The 24,639-nt window shown below is 33.7% G+C and overlaps 1 protein-coding gene across 1 annotated transcript; it reads right to left on the reverse strand.

Moving 5' to 3' along the window:
- Positions 1-11,061: 11,061 nt before the first annotated feature.
- LOC137835120 (major pollen allergen Ole e 10) lies at positions 11,062-12,501 on the reverse strand. The gene is made up of 4 exons (XM_068643466.1): positions 12,315-12,501; positions 11,758-11,786; positions 11,416-11,650; positions 11,062-11,277 (listed from the first exon to the last, which is right to left on the reverse strand). Exons 1-4 carry the CDS (start codon positions 12,364-12,366, stop codon positions 11,252-11,254), a joined length of 342 nt encoding a protein of 113 aa, XP_068499567.1. The 5' UTR covers positions 12,367-12,501; the 3' UTR covers positions 11,062-11,251.
- Positions 12,502-24,639: the final 12,138 nt, after the last annotated feature.

A 24,639-nucleotide genomic window follows, 5' to 3' on the forward strand; every position in this document is an offset into this window, starting at 1 on the left:
AGCATTTAAAACAGGACTGCATTCAGTTACAAAATCATTTAAAGCTCAGTCAATGCACAAAACAGTTTTCTGTTATGATTTGAAAACAAACAATTGATTGAATGTGTGAATCAATCGGTTGTTTTGGTTTGACAGTTGGTCAAACACCAAAAACAGTTTTCAACCTTTTTCAAAACACCTAAGAGTAAAACAATCGGTTGTTTCGACAAAACAACAGGTTGTTTTTCACTTAGTTTTAAAAACACATTCAATTCAAAAGGTTTAAAAAATGCTTAAGCTTTGGATTCAATCAAGAGTGGATTTACACAGATAATCTACCCTAGATCCTATTCTAAAGCACCTCAGCAACAACAAGCACATCCAACCTTCCATCAAACTCAAAGGATTTGGATTCTTCAAAGCTTGAACACACTTGATTCAACATATTCCTCTTTGGAAAAAATGGTTCACCTAGCCATCAAGGTTGAATCACAAATTTTAAAGAAAACTTCTTTCAAAACTACTCATAATGATGGATTCTACCACTCATCATGGAAGGACAAAAATAAAACTTCTTCAAAAAAAATTCCTTCCAAATTTATGAAAGATACCACTTACATCCTAGAGTTTATCCACCCTCAACCACTACACCTAAGTCACCCACCAAAACCTCAAGTCAAAATTTTTTTAAATGTTTAGGTTTTGGGCACATAGCAGCCAATTGTCCTTCAAAAAGAACCATGATGGTCAAAGGGGGGTTTTAATGAGTAACCATAGCTCTCAAAGGTTTAAGTCCCCTACCTCTTCAAAAAACCAAAGTGAGGAAGAGTGTGAGTTAGCATGTGAGGGAGACTTGTTAGTGATAAGGCGTATGCTTGGTCAAATTACAAAACCTTTTGATGAAAGTCAAAGAGAAAACATTTTTTACGCAAGGTGCCTTATCAATAACAAATTGTGTTCCTTAATTGTGGATGGGGGTAGTTGCAAAAATGTGGCAAGTACAAGAGTGGTGGTAAAGCTTGGGTTATCCACCATCTCTCATGCAAAGCCCTACAAGCTCCAATGGCTTAGTAAAGAGAGGGAAATCTTGGTTAATAAACAAGTCTTCGTAGCCTTCTCAATTGGAAAATATAAGGATGAGGTCTTGTGTGATTTTGTACCTATATAAGCCACACATATTCTTCTAGGAAGGCCATGGCAATTTAATAAAAAGACTTTACATGATGGCCTTACTAACGACATTTCTTTCACCTTCCATAGGCACAAGATCACCTTAAAATCTTTTTCTCCAAGAGAGGTCCATGAGAACCAAATAAAAATGAAAAACAAAAGAGAAAGAAAGAAAAGATAAATCGAGTCACAACATATCATCTTACACAACTAAATCAATCATGTGGACTCGAGCCATGCTACAAACTGCACATCCAAGGTGTCCTTCTCCCTTGTCTTTTTCATTACCAAATAAAACTAATTCCTTGACATCTTGGAAAAAGAAATTTTGGGATGAACATCAAACACCTCCTAAGGGTTCTAACCTTTTGAGAGGATTTTTATCATCAAGCCCTTTCATTCCCATATATTCTTCCCCAACATGGCTTGTACGAAGAGCTTGCCCTTTTGAACTTCCCAAGCTCAAACAACATAAGTTTGTTTCACTTCCCACACCTTGCACTCTTTTATATGTGAACAAACTAACTATGTTATCTGTAGGAGTTCTAAATTCGAGGTTGAATTCTCTCAAACTTGGGTAGCATGATACAATCCAAGCTAACAAGGAAATGACCTAGGACTCAAATTACCATTCACACTATGAGAAGTCATCTCAACTTTCAAGTGAAAACCCCACCAAGGATCTAGCAGACCTCACCAGAAGGAGAAATGGGCAAAGACCAGAACATCAAATGTTCTTCCTTTTGATCTTCTTAAGAATAAAACAAGTTGTAAATAAATTGGACTCACTTTAGGGGTCCAAATAGCAAGATAGGCTAGAATAGGTGCTTTTAGCATAATAGGGGTGCAGTTATCATTTTAGCTTGTTTTTCACCTAGTTTCTAGAAGAAGTGGCCTAAGGAGTGGTTTTGACTTGGTCAAATCCTAAAGGTAGCCCCCTCACACATTTAGCATCCTACCCTTGCTTCTTATTTTCCAAGGCACCATCTCCTATAAATAGGGTGCCTTCCTCCTTGTATTTACATGTCAAATTTGAATAGAAAACTTACTCTGCACAAATTGTGTGAGGTGTTTGTGAGGCTTGTTTCCTCTTAACATTAGGTCTCATCTTGAGTGATTGGAGAGTTCTCAAGTGGCGGTCATCTCACTTATCATGGAGGAAGACCACACTCTAAGTGGTGTGACCAAATCTCTTCCATCTCATAAGCATTTTCTTCCTTCATTTTTTTCCATTTTTTTCCATTACTTCATGTATCTTTGTGTTCTTATGTTCTTATTTTTCCTCCATTGTCAATTCAGCTTCTATCATTCTTTTATGTTTCCTTCCATGTTCATTTAAATTCAGCTCTTCATCATCAATCACCACATACTTGTATTTTTCCTTTGCCCTCTAGAAGTGAACCTTCACACTTACTTAACCACTTGGTTAAGTTCGTGTCCAGTGGGAATCTTCTTTGGGTTCTCACCATATAATTGATAAAATCTCAATCCTAAGTAAAGTGTCACATCTAAAATGGCTAAATCTAAAATCAACTCACATCACTAGTCAGCATTATTTTTGGTCCAAGCTTTAGCTTAAATAAAGTGTATAAAGTTGTTTAGGATTTCATGGGCCATGTATTGGGCCTAATAGCATAAAATAATTGGACCAAATATTTGGGCCAAGTAGCATAGGTTTTTGGGCTTGTATTTTGGCAAATAGTAAAATAGGTCTAGTTATGGTTAAAATTGACTGATTAGGGTAACAATTGGGCTTCTTTGAGCCCAATGTAACCCTAAAATCTCTAGGGTATATTAGAGGACGAAAATTACCTTGGCATGGAGCACATGGAAGTTCACATGCTAGCCTAGGAGTGGAGAGGATTTAGCATGGAAGGTGTGAGCTCAACATGGAAAGCATGACTCCATATGGCACCTTCTCACTGGAGAGTTTTATTTTGAATTTTCAAATTTATGCTCCAAAATGTTCAGCCCTCTCTCTGATAAATTGAGGTGCTTGGTTCATGAATAACTAAGATCAATATATGAGTGAATTGTTGCCCAAGTTTGCATGCTTTCTCACTCCCTTGTCTAGACCTCTCTAGGATAGACACCTTGATCTTCTTCTTCACCTCTCCAAGTGATATGGCCCAACCAATCACTCTCCCTACCTCTCATGCACCTTCAAGGAAACCATAGCTCCATTGGAGCCACCCTTGTCCGCCACTTCCATTGAGCTTCAGCACACCACTTCAAAATTGCAATGAAATCCAATCAGAATGAAGGCTACACCATAAACATGGATTTTAGAAGTCAAAATTTTCTAAATTATATTTTTGAAAACATTGTTCTTCTTGAACTTTCTGTATATATATCACTTGTTTTGCTATTTATTGTTTATTATAGGTTGGTGTTTGGTTTTGTTAGAAAAATATGAACCTCGGAAAATAATAAGGTTGTTGTCACTGAGAACAATGCAGATCTAAGCACAAATCATTCTCAAGAGGGTGAGGATGATGGAAAACCAGTCATAACATCCACGGAATAAGAAGTTGAAGACCTAGGGCCTTGTACAAGAGGTTAATAGCACAATGGGTCGAATTGGGCTTTATCTATCCTTTATAGGCCTAATAAAGAAGACAACTTTAGGATGAAGAAATGTACATAGTATTTAGTAGAAGACCTCTAAGCCATGGAACTAGAACTAGAGTCTTGGCTAGAAGAATATAAGAAAACTAAGACTAAGTTGACCTTAATAGGACCAAGTTCTTATTCTCATGGGTTAGGCTTTAGTCTGTAATTTTGTATATAGTAGAATAGGATTTAATGGGTCATGCATTGGGTCAAATAATGTAGAATAATTGGGCTTTGTAATTGAGTCAAGTAGAATAGGGTTTTGGGCTTGTATTTAGGTCTGTGCTAAATTAGGGTTAAAACAAGGTTTTCTAAACCTAGTTAGGGGTTCAATTAGGCTTCCAAACTCCCAAGAGAAACCCTAGGTTGGTCATATATCATGGAGGAGCGCCAGACACGTGTGAAATCATGTGGAAGGCATGAGTGATGGTGTTGCCTTCATGACCGATTGAATTTCTTGAATTTTTGTTGGAATTGGCGGAAACTTGATAGAGGAGGTGGAACAAGGAGGGCTCATATGGAGCTATGGGTTCCTTGAAGGTGCATGAAGAGTATGGAGATTGATTGGTTGAACCGTATCACTTAGAGAGGTGTAGAAGAAGATCAAAGTGTCTATCCTAGAGAGTTTAGACAACGGAGTGAGAAAGCTTGCGAACTTGGGCAGCAATTCACTCATATATTGATCTTAGAATTTTATGAGTCAAGCACCTCTTTATATAGGATAGACGTTTGTTCATTGTACAAAGAAATGGGTAGGACAATTAAAAAAAAATGGGTTTGAAAATGGCGCCTATTTTGGAGTCACAAGGCAAGCATGACCAAGGTGTGCTTCATGTGACTCTCTATAGGTTTATGACCGGCCTAAGTTAATTTAGGAGTTTTATAGAAGCCCTAATTTAACCTAGGTTGGTTTTTTGGTGCCTAATTCAACCTAATTTACAATTAAGCAAAATTAAAAGGAAAATTCTTATTTTACTTTTAACAAGAAAATAAATTATACTCTAAATATCTACACTGGGTTATGGCATTTTTAAACATGTACAGGAGGATGTATCTGCCATTAATAGAAAAGTCTTGGTCTTCTTGTGTCTTCCTTGTCATGGACCTAGTAATTAGACATGAGCTTGGCCTTCTTCCATTAATGAAGGTCATGTACAAAGCATGAGTAGACATATCACCTTCTTCACTCATGTTTCAATTTCTACTAGGATTTGAATTCAACTTTTTCCACCTTTTATTCTCCATTTCGACATCCAAGTAGCCTATAATGTTTCATGTTTACGTTTTTATCACTACATTGAATAAGTTAACCTAAATGTATTGTATTTTCCTTTCTTTATTATGGACTATTATTCTAAAGATGAAAGATATAAATGTTATTGTTTAAATCTGTTATCATATTATTCTGAAGATAAAGAGATATTTTATCTCTTGTGATAATATGCAAGTTAGTTATATATTAATTAGTACATGTTAGTTACATATTAATTAATAGTTGTTGAGAATAAAAGAGGAGGTGGTTTTTCGTGAGTCAAAGTTGTTACAAGAGTAGTTATAAAAGGGGCATGAGACCCTAAGTAAAGGTACGTTGTTTATGAATACTAGACTAAAACCGAATACTTATCTTATTTTAATAAGCTCTCATTGACTTGATCGTCGAAGTGTGGTCAACAGGTAGAGCCCCCTTTGTCCCAACAGAGCCACATTCCAGTGCTATGAGAAGACGCATAACAAAATCTAGAGGAGACAGATTAAAAGTGGAGCTTTCCATTCAATCAACCGGCAAGAAAGTCAACCGACGAGACCATTTGAAGCCCACCGTGGGGCCCGATAAAATCTGATTCCATCCACAATTGTGTTTGAGTTTTCTAACGTGATAAGGAAAACGAGGCAAGCATCGCTGGGATTCGAAGGAAGCGATGCCCCCGCCTTACAACAACTCATGGACACTATGAGAGCCCTCCAATAAGTAAACGAAGAAGCCAAGGATGACCAGTTGAGGCAATACGATGGCTGTTTGGTCAGCTTTGCGGGAGATCAAGTAGAAGTACAAGGGTACATTGAGCTGAGGACGACCTTCGCAAATGAAAACACAGCCATGACCATTGCCATCAGGTATATTGTTGTTAAAGTGTCTTCTGCTTACAACTTGGTTTTAGGTCGAGCATCCTTGAACAGGTTGAGAGCAGTAGCCTCGACAGCCCATATGAGGATGGGACTGTCTTTTGATGAAGGAGGGGTAATCACCATAAAAGCTTATCAGAAGGCGTCCAGAAAGTGCTACGAGATTAGTTTGAAGAATCAAAGGAAGACTTACGCAATCTCGTAGTCGAGGTGCTCGGGAATGGAGTGTATAGACTAGAGACCCTGAAGGGGAAGCCATTCCTCGAGCGTGGAACGTGGAAAACCTTAAGTTGTATTTCAGCTAAGATATTAAAGCTTTCTTTTTTAACAATGTACGATAATTTTGTTCTTGAAAGATGGTGCATTACTTTTGTTATTTGTTTAGAGTTAGCACATTGCAAGACGACCTTTCTCGGTAAGATGATCCGAGTAGGCACCCTACGTGTAAGTTGATTTTCTATTGTCAGGTAAGACGACCTTTCTCAGTAAGATGATTCGAGTAGGCGTCCTACGTGTAAGTTGATTTTATGTTGTCAGGTAACACAACCTTTATCAGTAAGACTATCCAAGTAGGCGCCCGGCGTGTAAATTGATTTTCTATTGTCAAGTAAGACGACCTTTCTCGGTAAGATGATCCGAGTAGGTGCCCTACATGTAAGTTGATTTTCTGTTGTCATGTAAGACGACTTGTCTCGGTAAGATGATCCAAGTAGGCCCCTTGTGTGTAAATTGATTATCTGTTGTCAGGTAAGACGACCTTTCTCGGTAAGATGATCTGAGTAGGCGCCCTGTGTATAAGTAGATTTTCTGTTGTCAGGTAATACGAGTTGTCTTAGTAAGATGATCCGAGTAGGCCCCTTGCGTGTCAGTTGATTTTCTGTTGTCAGTTAAGACGACCTGTCTCGGTAAGATGATCTGAGTAGGCGCCTTGTGTGTAAATTGATTATTTGTTGTTAGGAAAGATGACCTGTCTCGGTAAGATTATTCGAGTAAGCACCCTGTGTGTAAATTTTTTATTTGTTGTCAGGTAAGACGACCTAGCGCGGTGTCAAGTATGACGACCCGAGTTCGGGCACTCAGCAGTTTGATTTGCTATGACTAAAGTTATTTGGCTCAAGGCAAGGATGAGACGACCAAGTTTAGAAAGGCACGACTATTCGAGTATGCGTTATGTGAAGCAATGCTTGGAGAGGTCAAGGTAGGTAATCCTTGCCCAAATCTATGAAATACACCTATGTAAGATGAGAATAGCGTCGACTCGTTGCAGCTATGAGGGTATAGTTCATCAAAAGGTTAGTTCTTTTTTTGTTGAGGACTCCGCGGTTTTTCATGCTTAGATTTTGCTTAAGTTGCATTCTTGTTATCTTTATTACTGTTGAATCAAGTGTGTTCAAGCTTTGAAGAATCCAAATCCTTTGTGTTTGATGGAAGGCTGGATGTGCTTGTTGTTGCTGAGGTGCTTTAGAATAGGATATGGGATAGATTATATTTTTAATTCACTCTTTGTTGAATCTAAAGCTTAAGTGTTTTCAAATCTTTTAAGATTAAAGTGTTTTTCAAACTAAGTGAAAAACAACCTGTTGTTTTGTCGAAACAACCAATTGTTTTATACTTAGGTGTTTTTGAAAAAGTTGAAAACTGTTTTGGATGGTTGACTTGCTGTCAAACCCAAACAACCGATTGATTCGCTATTTCAACCAATTTTTTGTTTGGAATCCTAACAGAAAACATTTTTGTTTGTTAAAAGAGCTTTAATTGATTTTATAACTGAATACGCTTCTGCTTTAAATGCTTTGACTAAGATTTGAATACTATAAATAGTTTGTTAATGTTTTATAACAAACAACAAGAAAGAAAAACATATTTGAGTATTTCAAAGAGTTTTGAAGCATTTTTTAGTTTGAACTTGAGCTTTGGTTATTCAAGAGAGAAGTGGAATAGGATTACTCTGTATTGATTTCAGTTGATTTTGTAACAGTGTAATTCGTTCTGTGATTTGTGTACATTCTGGTGTTGTAAAGCCAAGAAGGGTTGTGTGCTCTTGGTGGTGTATGTGCTGAGCCAAAGGAAGTGTGTGTCTTGAGGGGATCAAGGTCACTTCTTTGGTGGTGTGTGTATGTAATCTGGATTTGATTACCTAGTGGATTCCCCAGTGGTTTCTGGGAAACTGGATGTAGCTCTTGGGTTAAGAGTGAACCAGTATAAACTGTTTGTGCAATTCTCTCTTCCTTAAACTCTTTAATTTCAGTTGTTGTTATATTACTGGTATAAACAACCGATAGTTTCTGCGAAACAACCGATTGTTTTTCTGTTGCTTTTCTATTTTGAGCTTTGTTCTTGGCAAACTGAATTTCTAAATCTGGTTTCTTGCAAAGAATTTCATTCTATCATAAAAAGTTTGTGAAAACCCCCTTTAAACCATTCACCCCCCTCTAGTTTAAAGTCATACATTCTAACAATTACTTTATGCTTAAGAGGTAGAGATGGGTTGGTCCGCATGTGTGTGATAGTAGTTGTTATACTTGAGCTAGTTTTCTATATGATAAGTTAAGTAGTGAGCACCCGTGAATAAAGGTGCAGAAGATTCTCTTTTGTTGTTAACACCGTGAGTAAAGGTACCCGTAGGAAGAATATTTTTTGTTATACATGTTTTAAGTTGAGATTATATTCTCGTAAGGCTCTTCGCCTAGTCAAACTCGGCTCGAGCCTGGGGGCTTGTGTACTGGACAAGAATGCTCGGGACCTCAGTCCAGGTACTTGGGGGAGGTCGGCTCTGTTTGGGCCCAAAAGGTGGGTCGTGAGCTCGGTCCAGATGTTGGTCAGCCTAGAAAGGTAATTAAGATAAAAGATAAAGAGATATTTTATCTGTTGTGATATTATTCTGAAGATTAAAGATATAATTGTTATTATTTAAATCTGTTATCATATTATTATGAAGATAAAGAGATATTTTATATCTTGCGATAATATGCCAGATATATATTAATTAATACATGTTACTTACTTATTAATTAATAATTGTTGAGAATAAAATAGGAGCACCCGAGAATAATGGTGCACATGTTAAACAGAATATTTTCCTGCTGTTAGCACCTGAAGATGAGTGGTGCCCGTTAGCAGGTGGTTTTTCTGTTAAGTATGCTTTCGGTTGAGATTAAATTCTTGTGAGTGAAAGTTGTTACAAAAGTAGTTATAAAAGGGGCATGTTGTTTTTTAATACTAGAATGAAACTGAATACTTATCTTATTTTAGTAAGCTCTCACTGACTTGATCGTCAAAGTGTGATCAACCGGTAGAGCCCCCTCTGTCCCAAAAGAGCCACGTTACAGTGCTACGAAAAGACGCATAATAAAATCTAGAGGAGACAGATTAGAAGCAGAGCTTTCCACTCAATCAACCAGCGAGAAAGTCAACCGACGAGAACCGTGTCCCTAGAAAAGTACAAATAAATATAAAAGGATTAAATCAAAGTGATGTAGTTGATTTTTAGATGTTTTCATTTATGGTGACACTTTTACTTAAAATTGAGATTTTAGAAATTAATGGTGAGGACCTAAGGAAGATTCCCACTGGAACATAACCAAGTGGTTAAGTAAGTGTGAATGTTCACTTCACAGAGGCAAAGATGAAAAACAAGATATAGTGAGGATGAGATGCAATTTGCGGAATTGAAATGGGCACAAGGTAAACATCAATGGTGGTCAAGGCCTCTCAAATGATGCACCATACTCATAATTATGAGTGAAACCCAAGAGCAACAAATAAGAAAAGTAAGAGACAATAACATAAATGGAATGGAGAAATGGAAAGGAAAATGGAATGAGAAAACTTATGATGGTAGGTGAGAAATGTCACGCCACTTGGAGGGTGATGTGCTCCAAGATGAGTGTGTTGGCCGCCACTTGAGAGTTTCCCAATCACTCAAGATAAGACCTCAAACCTAAGAGGACATAAACCTCAATAAGAGCTCACACAATTTGTGCATAGTTTATTTACTTCATTCAAATTCAACTTGTAAAATACAATGGGTAGGCCTCCTATTTATAGGTGAAGGAGCCTTGGAAAAAAGGAAAGAGGGGTAGGATGGGAAAAGAGAAAAAATGGGTAGCCTTAGGATTTGACGCGCCCTAGGCTTGTTCTTCTAAAAACTAGGTCAAAATGTCTTCCTAAAGGGCTAGGAACAAGCTAAAATGATAACTGCACCCCCTATTATGCTAAAGGCACCTTATTTTAGCCTATCTTTGTTATTTGGACCCCTAAAGTGAGCCCAAATTATTACAAACATATTCTATTTTTTAAGAAGACCAAAAGAAAGAACTTCTGATATTCGGGTTTATAGCTTATTTTTCTTTTGTTGATTCTTTCTCGAGACTGGTGAGGTCTGACTTTATATCTTGATATGATTGACCCTTTTGGAAAGTGTTTGTTGTGTACTTAGTTATCTGTCGGTTTGTATCACAAAGTGAATCCAAAATAAAGCACCAACATTCTCTTCAAGTGTCCTTTAATGATCTAAAGATACAGCTTATGAAAATGAACAAAAATTCAATTAACAAATCACATTGATAATATAATAAGAATGACGATAAAAATTCATCATAACAAAAAACTAACATCGATATGTATATTTTTTTTATATTTAAGGTTTTTAATCAGAAGAAGAAAGAGTAAAACTTAAATTTCATTGAAATTGAAGGTTCGTTCAGTTATTAGTCATCTTTCGTGCATTATTCATTTTTACAAACCCTGAATCCCTAATGAAAACAAGAAAATGGGTTTTCTAATCTTTGTGTCATTCTTCACATGTATCATTCCCTTAAATTTGAAATATTTAAGTCAAATTATAATTGTTTTTCAAATACTTGATTTAGATAAAAAAAATATTTATAAATTTTAATTCTTATTAAAATATTAATCTAGATTATTCTTTCGTTGAAGTTTACAAGATTTTTTCACCATGTTAGGAAAAATAACTCATTACCAATTTTGGATAAAAAAAATTTCAGAAGTAATATTGCTGAACTAATCAAACAAAATTTATAAATTGACTGGAAAATAATTCCAGTAACATTGGTTATGATTGAAGAATGCTATTTTAAGTCGATAAAAAAATTGGATTAATATTAATGGAAAAATATCCCTCCTATCATATTCATCAAGCAAATTAGAATAATGTTGATTGAGAAAGGTGAAATTTGATTACGTGTAACGAGGCATACATTTAAATTATGGGTTGACAATGGCAACCTAATATAATTAGGAGTACATACACCACAAAATGCCAGCAACACATAAAATTTATCACCAAATTTTGCCTACATTGGAGCAGATACTACTGCAGTTTGTATACTCCACTAGTTGCCTTCTATGCGTAAATGCAGTTGCCATAACCTGCAATTTAACATCACAAAAAATTCAACATGTTTAGCAGAGAAAATGGTCATAACAAACATGTACAATAGATTACTGTCATCAAATTTTGAACATGTTTAAGATGTTGTATGTAAGTTTTGTTCTGGTGTAACATACTTGGATCAGTGACAGAGACGAGGCCAGAGCCCCTGAAATCACAATTCCAGTGGTTTCTTCCCTTAGATTGGTAATAGAGATTCATGGCTATGGAGGCATGGTTCATGAGATTGTCAGGGTAAGAGCAGGGACAGCCTTTCTGCAGAATCCTGCAATCAACTTGGGAGCAGGCATAATTGAGATTGGACAAAAGGGTAGCCTGATCTGATGAAGGCTTTGCCACACACCAAGATTTCTGTGATTCCACAACACTTGATTAATTCCAGCAACAACATTTTATATATATACAAATACAACCCCTTTTTTAAATGCATTTGAAGGAATTGGTTCTTGTTAACTAACCTGCTCATTACCCATTACCAGATTCCCTCCTGCACAAATCAAGGGGAGGAAAAAAACAAGGAAAATGAGTGATTACATTGTTATTTGTATGCACTTGAATAATGGTAGCTCACTTAACATCACCAATTTCAATGATTACATTAATTGCACCAATGTGCATAACCTATTATATGTAAAGATTGTTTGAGATCATTTATTAAGGAGGAAATTAAAGCATTTGGCTAATGTCAAGGAGGATTTGAGGGGTATTTCCTCCTAATCAGATTTCTTCAAACACAATGATGCACCAACACTTAACACAGCTAAGAAAAAAAAATCAATTTTAACAAATGAAAACTTCAGAAGTAATAAAACCCAGTATAGATCTGAAAGGTAGAGTGAGGAAAAAGCCTTAAAATCAACACTTTTAGCAACTCCAACATAGTTTACATTGTCTGTGGAAGGCAATACAAAAGAGAAAAACATACGAAGCAAGCAACACAAAAAATGAAAGCAATGTAGAGTTCTGAGAGTACTACACTGGAGCAAAGCAAAAGTTAATGGCATCTGACACACACCTGGTGAGAGAGAGAAGAGGACAAGGAAAAGGAGAAGAGGCACATTTCCCATGGTACAAGTACTCTGAAGTGAACAGTATTGTGAGAGGAGAATGAGGAAGATAGAGAGAGAGAGAGAGATGGGAAGGGTAAAGAAGAGTGTGATGTGTTTAGAGTGAGGGAAAGGTTGGTGTATTTTAAAAGGGAAAAGATGGTGGGTGAAGAACTATGGTGAGATCATAATAACGGCTAGATTAGCAGCAATGGAAATTAGAAAGACGATGTGGGGACTGTTATTATGGGAAAAGGGTCACAGTGAAAAGAGTAGTTGCACGTGATGTGATGTGAGGTGAGTTTGTGGTTGTCAATGGTGACTGTTGGCTCCTAGTTTTCACAATACAAATAGAATAATAATACTACCCATTATTGCAGAAAGAACCGTTGTGTGGAAAACAATCACCACACTCCTTTTAGTCAATTATGAATTGTGGGGTCATCTTCTACCTTTTATTTATTTTTCTCTTAGTAAAAAACATACATTTGATAAACACTTATAATAATATAATAATATTTTAAATTAAAAAATAAAATATTAATTTGAGATATGAAATATATGTTTTCACGGTTTATAATATTAAAATATCAACATCCTTTTCATAACCTGCTTCATTGGCTTTGATATATGATGCATGAGAATGCGCATGTAAAGAAAAGACAAAAAAACGCAAAACACAGAAATTTATACAAAACAGTGATATTAAACCTTCTTTTTATATAAATATTTGTGAGGAAAGTTTGGATAATCTATAATATATATAATTGATTATTTAATTATATTATTAATATGTCTTAATATTTTGTAAACATATATTTTATTAATATTTTATAATTATTTTTAAATTTAAAATTTATTTTAATTTTAATTTATATTTCTAAAAAATATTTTTTATAGTTTTATTTTATTTTATCATATTAATCAAATCATTTACTTATTTTCTTGCAATTTTCTATTCAAATTTACTTATTTCTTTTTATATCTAAATAATCTCATTTTTTTATTTACTTTCTCTTTCTATAAACAAAATTTGTTTGCTTCCACGTCTTATTTTATGCACATTAAGAAGCTATGAAAGACGCACTACAGCGAAAAAGAAAAGAAGAAAAAATAAACAGTGGTAATAAAAGTTATTTGATTGAAAAAATGAAAAAAAAAAAATTAAGTGAAAAATATTATAATTTACTGTTAACATTTTTTTTATTAAAATATTATTTATTACTTATTATTACTAATATAAGTTAAAAATATTGTAAAAAAAGACATTTCACAAATTATGACAACTAAAGTTTACATAAATTTCAAAATCATTGCCTTTCCATGAGATTCCATTCCTCTTTTATAGTAAAACGACCTCGTTAGAAGAAAAAAATAGTTAAAAAACTTATATTTTGATTAATAATATATAAATAAATATGTTCTAATGCATAAAATGAAATATTGTATAAAAACATAACATCAAATGATATTCGAATGATACCAAAAACGGAGGCTAAGTATGAAAAACCTACACAAAAGGGTGATTATCGTCGGCATAACGTTAATAAGAATTTTGAAGCTAATATACTCAAAGTAAAGATATATAGACGGGTGTGGGCTGTTTTTTGCGTAGGTGAAGCGTGGGCTTAGCCTACAAGGAGTTTAGAAATTTATAAAAAAATATGAGTTTGACCACGCTAAGCCCGCACAAAATTATATTAGCGTGGGTCAAGCCTTCAAAATGTCTAAATAGTTATAAAAAATTGTGAGTTTGACCCACGCTAAGCCCACACAAAATTATATTAGCGTGGGCCAAGCCTTCAAAATGTCCAAGTAGAGTGAGTTTAGCTACGAAGGGTACACAATAAGCATAGGCTAAGCCTTCATGTTGGGCACAAATTAGCATGGGCTTAGCCTTCAAAATATTCAAAATATTTTTTATATTTTTTATTTGAAAAAGTGTAGGCTTAGCCTACAAGCACACAAAGAATTTCAGTTTGAAATATATTTTTATTGAAATAAATCAATTTTAAAAAGAAAAGTATTTTTTTATTAAAATAAATCAATTTTAAATTACTCTACTTCTCTTTTTCTTATTGCATTTATCCTATTTTTTACCTATTTCATTTTTTTTCAATATAATTATTCAAGATAAAATTATTTTAGGAAGCAATCTAATATGAAGAAATGTTTTTCTTACTAAAAAAATTTTATTTATAACTTTTTCTTTATTCTTTTTACTTGTCTTGAAAATTGAATATTGTTTTTAAAATGAGCAAGAAACAAAATTTTAATAGGAACAAGGAAAAGAACAAGAAAAAATATTTTCTAATACAAGGCTCACGATAATAAACTTGGAATTTTGTACAAAAATACAAAGGTAGAAACGTGATATATGTGGTTTTTTATTGAAGATATTTTGATTGAAATTGAACTAAAGTTACTTTAATTAACTAAGGTTGAGTTGATAGATACCAAGACAAGCTTACCTTCACACTCTTCAAAATACCAAGAAAAACAGAAAACACGCTTTAAAAAATAGTAACTTGATGACAAACAGAAGTTGAGCTATATAAGGTTCCAAGAAACTTCTACTTTCTGATCATATCAACCTAGAGAAGTTAAATCTTAAACAGTTTGAAACCTTTCTTGTTTTAACATAACAAGAGCCTAAAACTAAAGAGATCATCTACATAACAGATGACTACAAACATTCCAAAAGAACAAGGACACACAGTCCAACAAACTATGCTTAACACCTTACTACTAAAACTAAAAACAACAGTGCCTAGGCTCCAAAAAGAACATCAAAACAGCACCAAACCAGCACTAAAACTGCAGCATAAACCAGCATTTATACAACATAAAACCAGCTAAAAACAGTACCAAAAATGCAGCAGAAAACCAACATTTGCACATCATCAAACCAGCACCAAAACTGCAGCAGAAAACCAACATTTATACAGCATAAAACCAACAAAAAGCAGTACCAAAACTGCAGCAGCAAACCAGCATTTGTACAACATAAAAACCAGCAAAACTAGCACCAAAACTGCAGCAGAAAACCATAATAATCCTAGCATCTACTTCGTGATATCTAACTCCCCCTGCATAATCATAATCATAATCATAAGTTGAGCTATTAAAGCCTACCCTGCTTACAACAAATCAGTATCTGCTACTATCTAATCACCCACCAAAGAAAAAGAAACTTCTACTTTCTGATTATTTTGTACATTATCAAACTTCATCAAGAGCAGTATGCGACATCAATGAAGGTAATTTCTCCAAAAGCAACTTTAGGGTGGTAATGAAACATAATCTAGTTAATACAAGGAAAAGCAAGTTATAGTACCATACATAGATATTGTTTTAAGAAAACTTACAAAATGATGAACTCAAGGCAAGGGTTGATCATCAAAGTTCCGAGCATAGTGAGGGTGAACCTGACTTGTGCTTATTGAGGTGTCACCCGGTTGTCGCTCCATCATCATGGTTAACTTTTGCTCCATGAACTTTATTTTATCCTCCAACATTGCACCCTTTTGATTTGCTTGAGCAGCTATTTGATTTGCTTGATCGGCTCTTTCATTTGCTTGCATCACTTGTTGATGAAGTTGTTCATTATGAGAAAAGTAATCACTGAAAGGAGCAAGTATTGAAGGTTAGGTTAGGGAAGACACTCCATGGCGAATGTTGGAAGCCAAGTCTACAGTGCCATAACATCGACTTCTACTCTTGTTAGAAACTGTAATTAATTTAGCTAAGTAAACAGAATTTTCCTCCTCACATAAGCATTTCTAAGAAAGTTTATGTTCCATCAGCCCCCAATAAACACTAGTTTCCTTACTGACATCACCAGTAAAAAATGTGGTCATGGGCAACACAACCACTCCCCCAACTTCTAAAGTTCACTTATAGAACTAGATTTATCTCCACTACATCTTGTAAATTTTCTTTTTCATCTTTCCTACCAGTATTGCCTAACTTCAAATATAAAAATAGGTTGAAAGAGTTGCTTGTCAATTTTGACCTTTCCCAAGACATAATCATTGTGAACCGTGCAAAACATTTCTTATCCTCAGAGGGAGGAACTAAGTTAGAAAGCAATAAAATATGAGAAACTATATTTAATTTTAATGGAAGAGTAATTTTGTCATTTGAACATAATTTTTATCATATCTTACCATTATTTGGTCCATGTTGAATACAGGAAAAGGTAACATAATTTAGTTATCTAATTATTTGAGGTGCACCAAACATTTGACTGGCTTAAGCTTATCATGCTTGGATTCTATCATATTCATATCGTAAGTTGTTTTTATCCCAGTACCATCCTATCATATCTTGAACACCAAACAAACCTTAACAACACTAAACCACATGTAGATAATTAATAATCCACAAAAAATATGTAACAGGAGACCAACGAAAAGTTACCTTGGAGAACAAGGTATCCCATGCTTTAGCAGACACTCGTTTCATTGAGGTAACCTTTGAAATTGGGACTTTCCCATGTGAGCATTGGACAAACAAGTTGTCAAGAGGACTGTATATGCCTTGCAAAGTAAGCCTCCTATAAAATACTAATACATCAATTAACCTGACTCTAATAATTGTTTGAAAGGAAAAGCACTAACACTGGAATAATGTTGTCAGCCCACTGGCGAAGCCATTCGCTAGAAATCCAATCAAATGGTTTTTCCAGTGTTTGAACAGGAGCTTCAGGTAAAACAGATCGAACCTCCTATCTCCTTCCAGTAATACGACCCAATTCCAACTCTTTCTTGTTATTGTACTCCTGACAAGCTTCATCATATGAGGCATTGAAATTTTGAATCTCATTACAAAGATGAGATGCAAGAGAAGCACCATTTTGCAAAGCAACTTCCACACCTTCTCTTTCATCATGCTTAGCACCACAAATTACACTCCCAATTTCACCAACATTTTTTGTATGTTTAAGATGGTACATCAACATGTATGCATCACTAGACAAAAATGTCTCCACAAGTGAAGATTTTGAATGAGAGACATGCAAACCATTTCCATTATTGTCAGCTACTATCGCTTGAGAACAATTAGAATGAATTGCATCAGTCTTGATGGATTTAGAGGTAGAATTTGAAGACCCTTCGCCAAATGGATGACAACCCAAATTAGTAACATGCTCATCATCAAATTCCCACCATTGCCCAGTGTTTACATCCTTAATATGAGCAATGTAATGACCACTATTAGCACCAGTTCCCTTGTGAATCAGTACAGCTGACAAGTCATACACCAAGTCGAACTGAGACAGCTCAGACATTTTATGTCGCATATCAAGTTCAGCAGGAAACGAGAAAGCAGAAGAAATTTTCTTCTTTGTTGTAGTCTGTCAACACAAATAATACACAAATACACTATCAGAACACAAATGAATGGTAAAGAAAATCAAAGATTGTAGCATATATAGGGAAACACCATTAAAAAACCACTATTTTTAAGAAAGAAACATGACAAATCATGCTCCATTTCTTGAGAGATGAAGATGTGTTATGCTTCATCCGAATGTAAATGGATCTCTTAGCAATTTCGAGCAACTATAAATGACCCTCCCAAGGATATATTTTTCTCTGAAAATATGCATGCGCCACTAAACTATTTTTATAATACCTTCAGCTTAAAAATTTCAGAAGATGAAATAAGCTTTGAACTATGAAGCAAAGGCACTTCTCCTTCTTGAAGTGCCATATTGGAAAATACATTTTCAACAGTTACTCCTCGCTAGCACCTCCACTTTGAAGGACATCAAACTACTAATGTCTTCTCACCTCTTCTAGTAAAGCTCATTATCATAGGAAAAAAAATAGTTAATTTGGAAAGGTGAATATACCTTTTCTTCTAAGTTATAATTTCATCTTATTGAGATTCTTTTATAAAGAGACAGTTCTTTCATTGCAAAATAATGAGTACTCACTAATATTCTTTTGAGACTTACTATTATAAGAAAATGAATATACAAGGAGTAAGTATTGATTATCACTTTAGATTCTATGTACATTATTCATTTCATTTGAGTCTATCTCTCTCTATATATACATACATGGGGATATATATATATATATATATATATATATATATATATATGCAGTGTCTTAGTGTCATTTTATAAATTAGCCTTTTCAATGTGTCTGTCAAAGTCTGTTTCGTAGGTTTTGAAAATCCTTTAGGATTTGGAACATGATCAAATTAAAATGGAAAGAGTGTAGCTCATCAAGGGATGAGGACGTATGATAGAACAAGACAACCTTCTATTAAATATGTGTAATGAATTGTTTGCTAAGTCTCCTTGAAGGATTAAGTCGTTCATACATCCATCTTCGATCTATTTTTCTGCATAGAATATATGTATATAGTAGTGATGAAATTATTAGCCAATATAACACCGCTCTATGAGTAGTGATATATAAGAATTATCAAACAAAACTATCATACCATATCACAATGGTGTGAAATCAGTTTTGACTTGTAAAGTGATTTTCAACTCAAAATATTTGTGATCACAAAGTACCTACGAAGCTTAAAGGAAAGTTTTAGACCAGTTGTACTCTATGGAAGTGATTGTCAATTATTGGAACTTCGTGGAAACTGAAAAACGCTGGAGTGCAATCAAACTTTAGAAGGTATATTAAAATAGCAGAAATCATTTTCGAAAGGTGTTGAGGGGAATTTGATTATTGCTACCTATCACAGACAATTCGAATAACGAAAAGGACCACTGTTACTCCAAACTCCCTCAGTAATCCAATGTGTATTCACTTATACTCTTTTTACACAAATTATTCGTAACATGTCAGGTAAAGGACTATTTGTATTCGGGTGGTCAATAATATAATGACATTAGAGATTCAACTATGCTTCCACTATTAGAAAACTAAGGACCATCCTGCTAAAATCCACTTAAAGGACCATCCTGCTAAAATCCAACCTCACAAAGCTAAGATATTCACAGTCCTTTATTAGTGACCTACAAGGAACTTAGCATCAAAATCATTCGAGAACTTAGCATTCTCTTAAATCAACATGTAAGAAGAAAAATCATCCTAGGGTTACACAAATCAGCATCATAATTGTAAGAAAAAGCAAGTATATGGGAAACCTACATCAAGAACCTAGGGTTACTCATTAACGGTCGTTAAAGAAGAAGAAGGAATGGAGGAAGAAATGCGAAACTCACCATTCACGGTCGCACGTTCATGGTCGAAGCACGGTCACCGTCACGGAGTTTTGTGGAGTGGAGGAAGAAGAAGAAGAAGAAGGAATGGAGGAAGAAATGTTCGCTCAGCAGTTTTGTGGGCTCTCTGGCTCATATTCGAGTTCAACACCTTTCAACAACTAAAATTTTTGAAATAAATTAATTATAATTTTATTATTTTTAATTTTAAAATCATAGCGTGGACTGAACCTTCAAAACGTTTAAGTAGCGGGGACTTAGCTTCAAAGGCATAGCGGGGACTTAGCTTCAAAAGCATAGTGTGGGCTAAACCTTCAAAAATTTAAAATTTTATTATTATAATTTTTCATTTTTTTTAAGTTTGCATTCGTTTTGCGTGGGTTTGGTCGACGAAAAATGCGTCCACATTTGACCGCCACAAATATGTGGAAACTAATTACTTTTTTTATTGTAGTGTGTGGATTTTTCGTGTGTTTGACGGACATTATTTATTTTATTTTTTTTCTTCTTCATTTTGTGTAGGCTTAACCTACGCAAATAGTGTGACCCACGCTTTCTATTGCAGCTAAATCTTATTATTCTTGTAGTGACTAAGGCAAAATGAGTGCGGATATTTTACATTTATAAAGACGGTTATATAGTCACACTTGATCATCACGTATTCTTAAAACGAAGATTTACAAGTGCGGCTATTTAGCCGTATTCGTAAATGTGATTGATAAATGCGGCTATGGTAAATAGCCGTATTCTTTTTTTTTTTTTTAAATTAAAATCGTAAACCCTAAGGCAGCAACGACGGCAACAACAACAGTGGCGACAACAACGAAGGAGCAAATACGACATAGCAAAAACCCAAACAGCAGGCAATGAAGCAGTGGTGACCTTCGCCAATACAAGAAAACAAATAGATAAGAGAAACGAAAAAAAAATATAAATCAATGGTGAAGAAGAAAGAGAACTCGAAATAAACTTACAATGGCACAAAGGAGACAATGAAGGCTCACAGAAAACGAGATGAAACATGAGAGCAAAAACAAAAGAGAAAATGTAGTGCCAGAGAATCCTTCGTCAATGCAAGAAAACAAACAAATAAGTGAAACGAAAAAAAATTATAAACCATTGGTGCAGAAGAGAGAGTGAATTGAAACGAACTTGCAATGGTACAAGAACACAATGAAACTCGCAGAAGAAGAGAGGAACACCAAAGCAGAAACAGAGAGAAAACGCGAAGCGCCAAGAAGAAAGAAAGTATGAAAGCGTAAGTGGCGTGCTTCAAAATTAGGGTAAAAAATGATTTAAGAATGCGACTATTAGTAATAGCCGCATTCTTAAATCATGCGCTTTATTTAAGAATGTGGTTATTTAAATAGTCGCATTCGTAAATCATGTGCTTTGATTTAAGAATGTGGTTATTACAAATAGCTGCATTCGTAAATGAAGTTAATTTCAAAAATGCCACTGCATTTTGAATGACAGCGGCTAACCCTAAAACCGCATTAAATAAATAGTCGTTGTTTATACATTTTGTGTTAATGATTGTTTAAGGCTTCATTAGATAACTATTATATGTAATATGATGATACATCCAAGACTTAGTGGGTCGTGATGATGATCCCCTGATTCTTAGAATGTTTGCTATTTATATTACCTTAGTGGACCTTTCTTATTGGGCTAGATTAGGGAGTTGTAAAGTGATTAGAATTGCATTACCTAGCTCCTAATCATGGATTAGCTTCACTGATCTTGCTTGAGCGTATTTGGACTAATGTTGTTAGTCGGCCTTATAGACGTGGGCCATGAGGTCTCGGTTGGCCCAGTGGTGAAACCCGAGACATGACATCGGTCGTACGGACCTTACCAGTATAGTGGACTTTCCTTATTGGGTTGGATTAGGGAGTTGGACCATGATTAGGGTTGCATTACCTAGCTCCTAATCATGGATTAACTTCACTGACTCTGCTTAAGCATAATTTTCGGTCAACCCATTGATGTAGGCCATGACATCGGTCAGTCCAGTGATGGGGGACCAAAACATGTCATCAGTCGTACAACCCTTACCAGTACAAGTTGATCTTGTTTTAGAGTTATAATATTTGATGTTGTCTTCAAAGCATTAATGAAGTGAGAGTTTGTTCATAAAAGTAAAGACAATATGTTGAGTTGAAAAATTGATTAAGGGTGTGTTAGTTGATTTGATGTACTCCACCACTTGAATTTGACAATAAATTTGTTGAAGAATTGATTTTTTTAGTTGCGATTTTTGGTATTTTTGTTAGAATGATAGGTAGAGTTTAAGAGGACGGGTGAATTGAATTTTTTTTTTTTAAATCTTGAAAAATTGGTTTAGAATGAAGTTATTAAAAATCATCAGATTAAAATATTCATAAATAACAAAACAATATATTAAATTTCAAGTAACTAAAAGAAATTTGAAAAATCAACCAAGTTAAATTTTATTTAGTTAGAATATCAATTTGTTCAAGTTTCTAATACACAAGAATCATTTCAAGAATTCAATGCATAAATGTAATGAGGGAAAGAAAGAGGATCACGTGATAATTTTATACTAATTGACTCTTTCACAAGAACTACATCTAGTTTCCCAACTACACCAATGAGATTTTCCTAAATCACATAATTTTTACAACACAAGACTCTTAAGAACACAATTCTTGAACCCTACAAGAGTGTTCTCCAACCACACAATATACACCAATGAACATAAATTAGAAGCCCTGTCTAATTTCACACAACAGTACAAACAAGATTCAAATATGAAACAACTATACCTAAATTTTGGTGCAAAAACTAACAGGTTCTGGAAAACTCAGAAAAACTCTTCACCACAACAAAATGATCAAAGAACTTTCAAGATTTTCTCCAAGAATCAAATGCACGATTCAAAAGTTTTTTTTCTCATAAAAAGTAGTAGTTTCTCTCTTATCAAATTTTAAAACTATGAATTCTATTTAAAACACTTTTAAATCACAGGAAACACATAATTTTACTATATAAATCTGAAACTGTTAGTTTTAACTAATTAAAAATTCATTTCAATTTGTTGATTTCACTTAAACTTAAAACAATAAATTAATTCAAGTTTTCAATATGCTAAATCTTAATATACTACAACCTTTTGAAAACTTGAATTTTAATATATTCAAAACATGTTTTAGCTTACTGAAAAAGATTCAAAAAATATATGAAAATCTTAAGTGATTTTAACTAATTGATTCGATAAATCAACCAGTCGAAATATTCATTTCAGTCTTCAAAGACTTCAATTAAGAATATTTTAACAGATGAAAGTATCAATTCAGCACATTAAAATTCTCTTAATATTATAAAAAAAATGTGAGATTGTTAGACTTAAAAGAATATACTCAAGCCTTTAGTGAAAATGTTTCGATGATGATGTTTTGAAATGAAGATGTTTTGAGCATTTGTAGTTTTCATTATATGTTGTTGAGTCTTTCGCACAAGCACACGGCCTATACTAAAATCAACTTAAAGAAAATCATTTTTGTAAAGTTAAAAATGTGAGAAAAGGGTGTTATGGCTTTATTAACCGATTAAGATTTTAAGTAATCTACTAAATTGTTATTAGAGGTTTCAAAACAAGATAATCAATTAACATTTAGTCAATCAATTAAACAAGAGAGCATATTTAAGTGTTTTCAATGTTCTTAGAAATTAACAATTTAAAATCTTGTATAATCTATTAACTTTTTTCTAAATTAAATACAAAACTGAAATAATTGACTAACACGTGTCATAATCAATTAAAACATAAAATATTGTAAATGTTTTTCAAATTTAAGCTTGAAAATTAAATATGTTTAAATCTTTTCAAAATTTGTATTTTCTAAACTTTCTAAACTCTATAAATAGAGCTTTGGTCTCACCTTTTTTATAAAACAAATATTAATATAAAACAAAAATTCTTTTGAGATCATTGTTAAGAGTGTTTTCAAGTTTAAGAATAAAAAATGTTGTGTTGTGTTGGTTGAACTAGTCTTGTGTTGTGCTTATGTTGTGAATTTCTGTTACATTCTTTCATTTTCCTTATGGTTGGAGTATGTTCTAATGTATGTCCTCTCATGTGATGAATAATTTATTTGATTTGTATCCTCTTGAAGTGTTCTAAGTGTTCAACATATCCTATTGAGTGTGTTCAAGAGTTGATTTTGTGGTGTTTTGTTGTCTTGTTTTTGTAATTGTTGTTTTGAGTGCTTGTACAAATTCCTAAAGATAGTGAAATTTAATTAGCTTGAACTAGACAAACTTTTTGTACAATCTTTCTCTTTCTCTATCTTCTTTAAATTGTTGTTAACCAATCTTTTATCAATTTTAATTCCTAAATTAATTGCATTTTTTTTTCAAATTGAATCAATTTTAAAAGAACTTGAAGAAAGAACAAATCTTTTGAAAAAAAAATTAAAACTAGTTAACCCCAACTTGGTTTAGCTAAGCCATATATTCTTTTCTAACATATTGTTTGGGTACCTAGGATAATAGCATGCATGACGAAAAATGTGATTGTAGTATTAAGTACACTAACTCATTAAAAAATATATCCTAACTTCACTAATAATCTAAATAATATAAATGATAAGATATTGGGTGTTGAAAAGTTGAAAAAGGTTCTTACATCAGACTTTGTACCATAAGTGTAAGGAATCACCTTGACATAAAAAGTTAAGGTTGAATTATCAAAATTATTTTTCATATTTAGGTGTCAATCTTTAGTGAGACATAATAATAATAATCTTACCGAAAATGTTAAATATCACAAATTAATTATAAATATTTCTATAATTTTGAAATGTGAATCAAAATATAACTTTTTAGTAGTTTTGTTATAAGATTAGGAATATATGAAATTATGAATTAAATTATGTTAGTTAATGATTATTTTTATATATACATGTGAATTGTATCTTCAAAATTATGAATGCTTGAAAGATTAGATCACCTTGGTGTTGTATAAGAAAAGGTGATGGTGTTGTAAATAAAAAAAAAGCATTCCTAAAAAAAAGTAGGAGTATAATATATTACATTTCCAATATATACAAACTATATATATGGACTTT

The sequence above is a fragment of the Phaseolus vulgaris genome, chromosome 5, assembly GCF_000499845.2.
Source record: "Phaseolus vulgaris cultivar G19833 chromosome 5, P. vulgaris v2.0, whole genome shotgun sequence".
In the NCBI taxonomy this organism is placed as follows: domain Eukaryota; kingdom Viridiplantae; phylum Streptophyta; class Magnoliopsida; order Fabales; family Fabaceae; genus Phaseolus; species Phaseolus vulgaris.

What these genes read in the sequence shown, in the direction of transcription:
- LOC137835120 (XM_068643466.1), bottom strand. Translation starts at nt 12,366, where the DNA reads ATGGGAAATGTGCCTCTTCTCCTTTTCCTTGTCCTCTTCTCTCTCTCA. An exon ending in TGGTAATGGGTAATGAGCAG is followed by an intron (nt 11,651 to 11,757) that starts GTTAGTTAACAA and finishes GTGGAATCACAG; the next exon opens with AAATCTTGGTGTGTGGCAAA. An exon ending in CGTCTCTGTCACTGATCCAA is followed by an intron (nt 11,278 to 11,415) that starts GTATGTTACACC and finishes GTTAAATTGCAG; the next exon opens with GTTATGGCAACTGCATTTAC.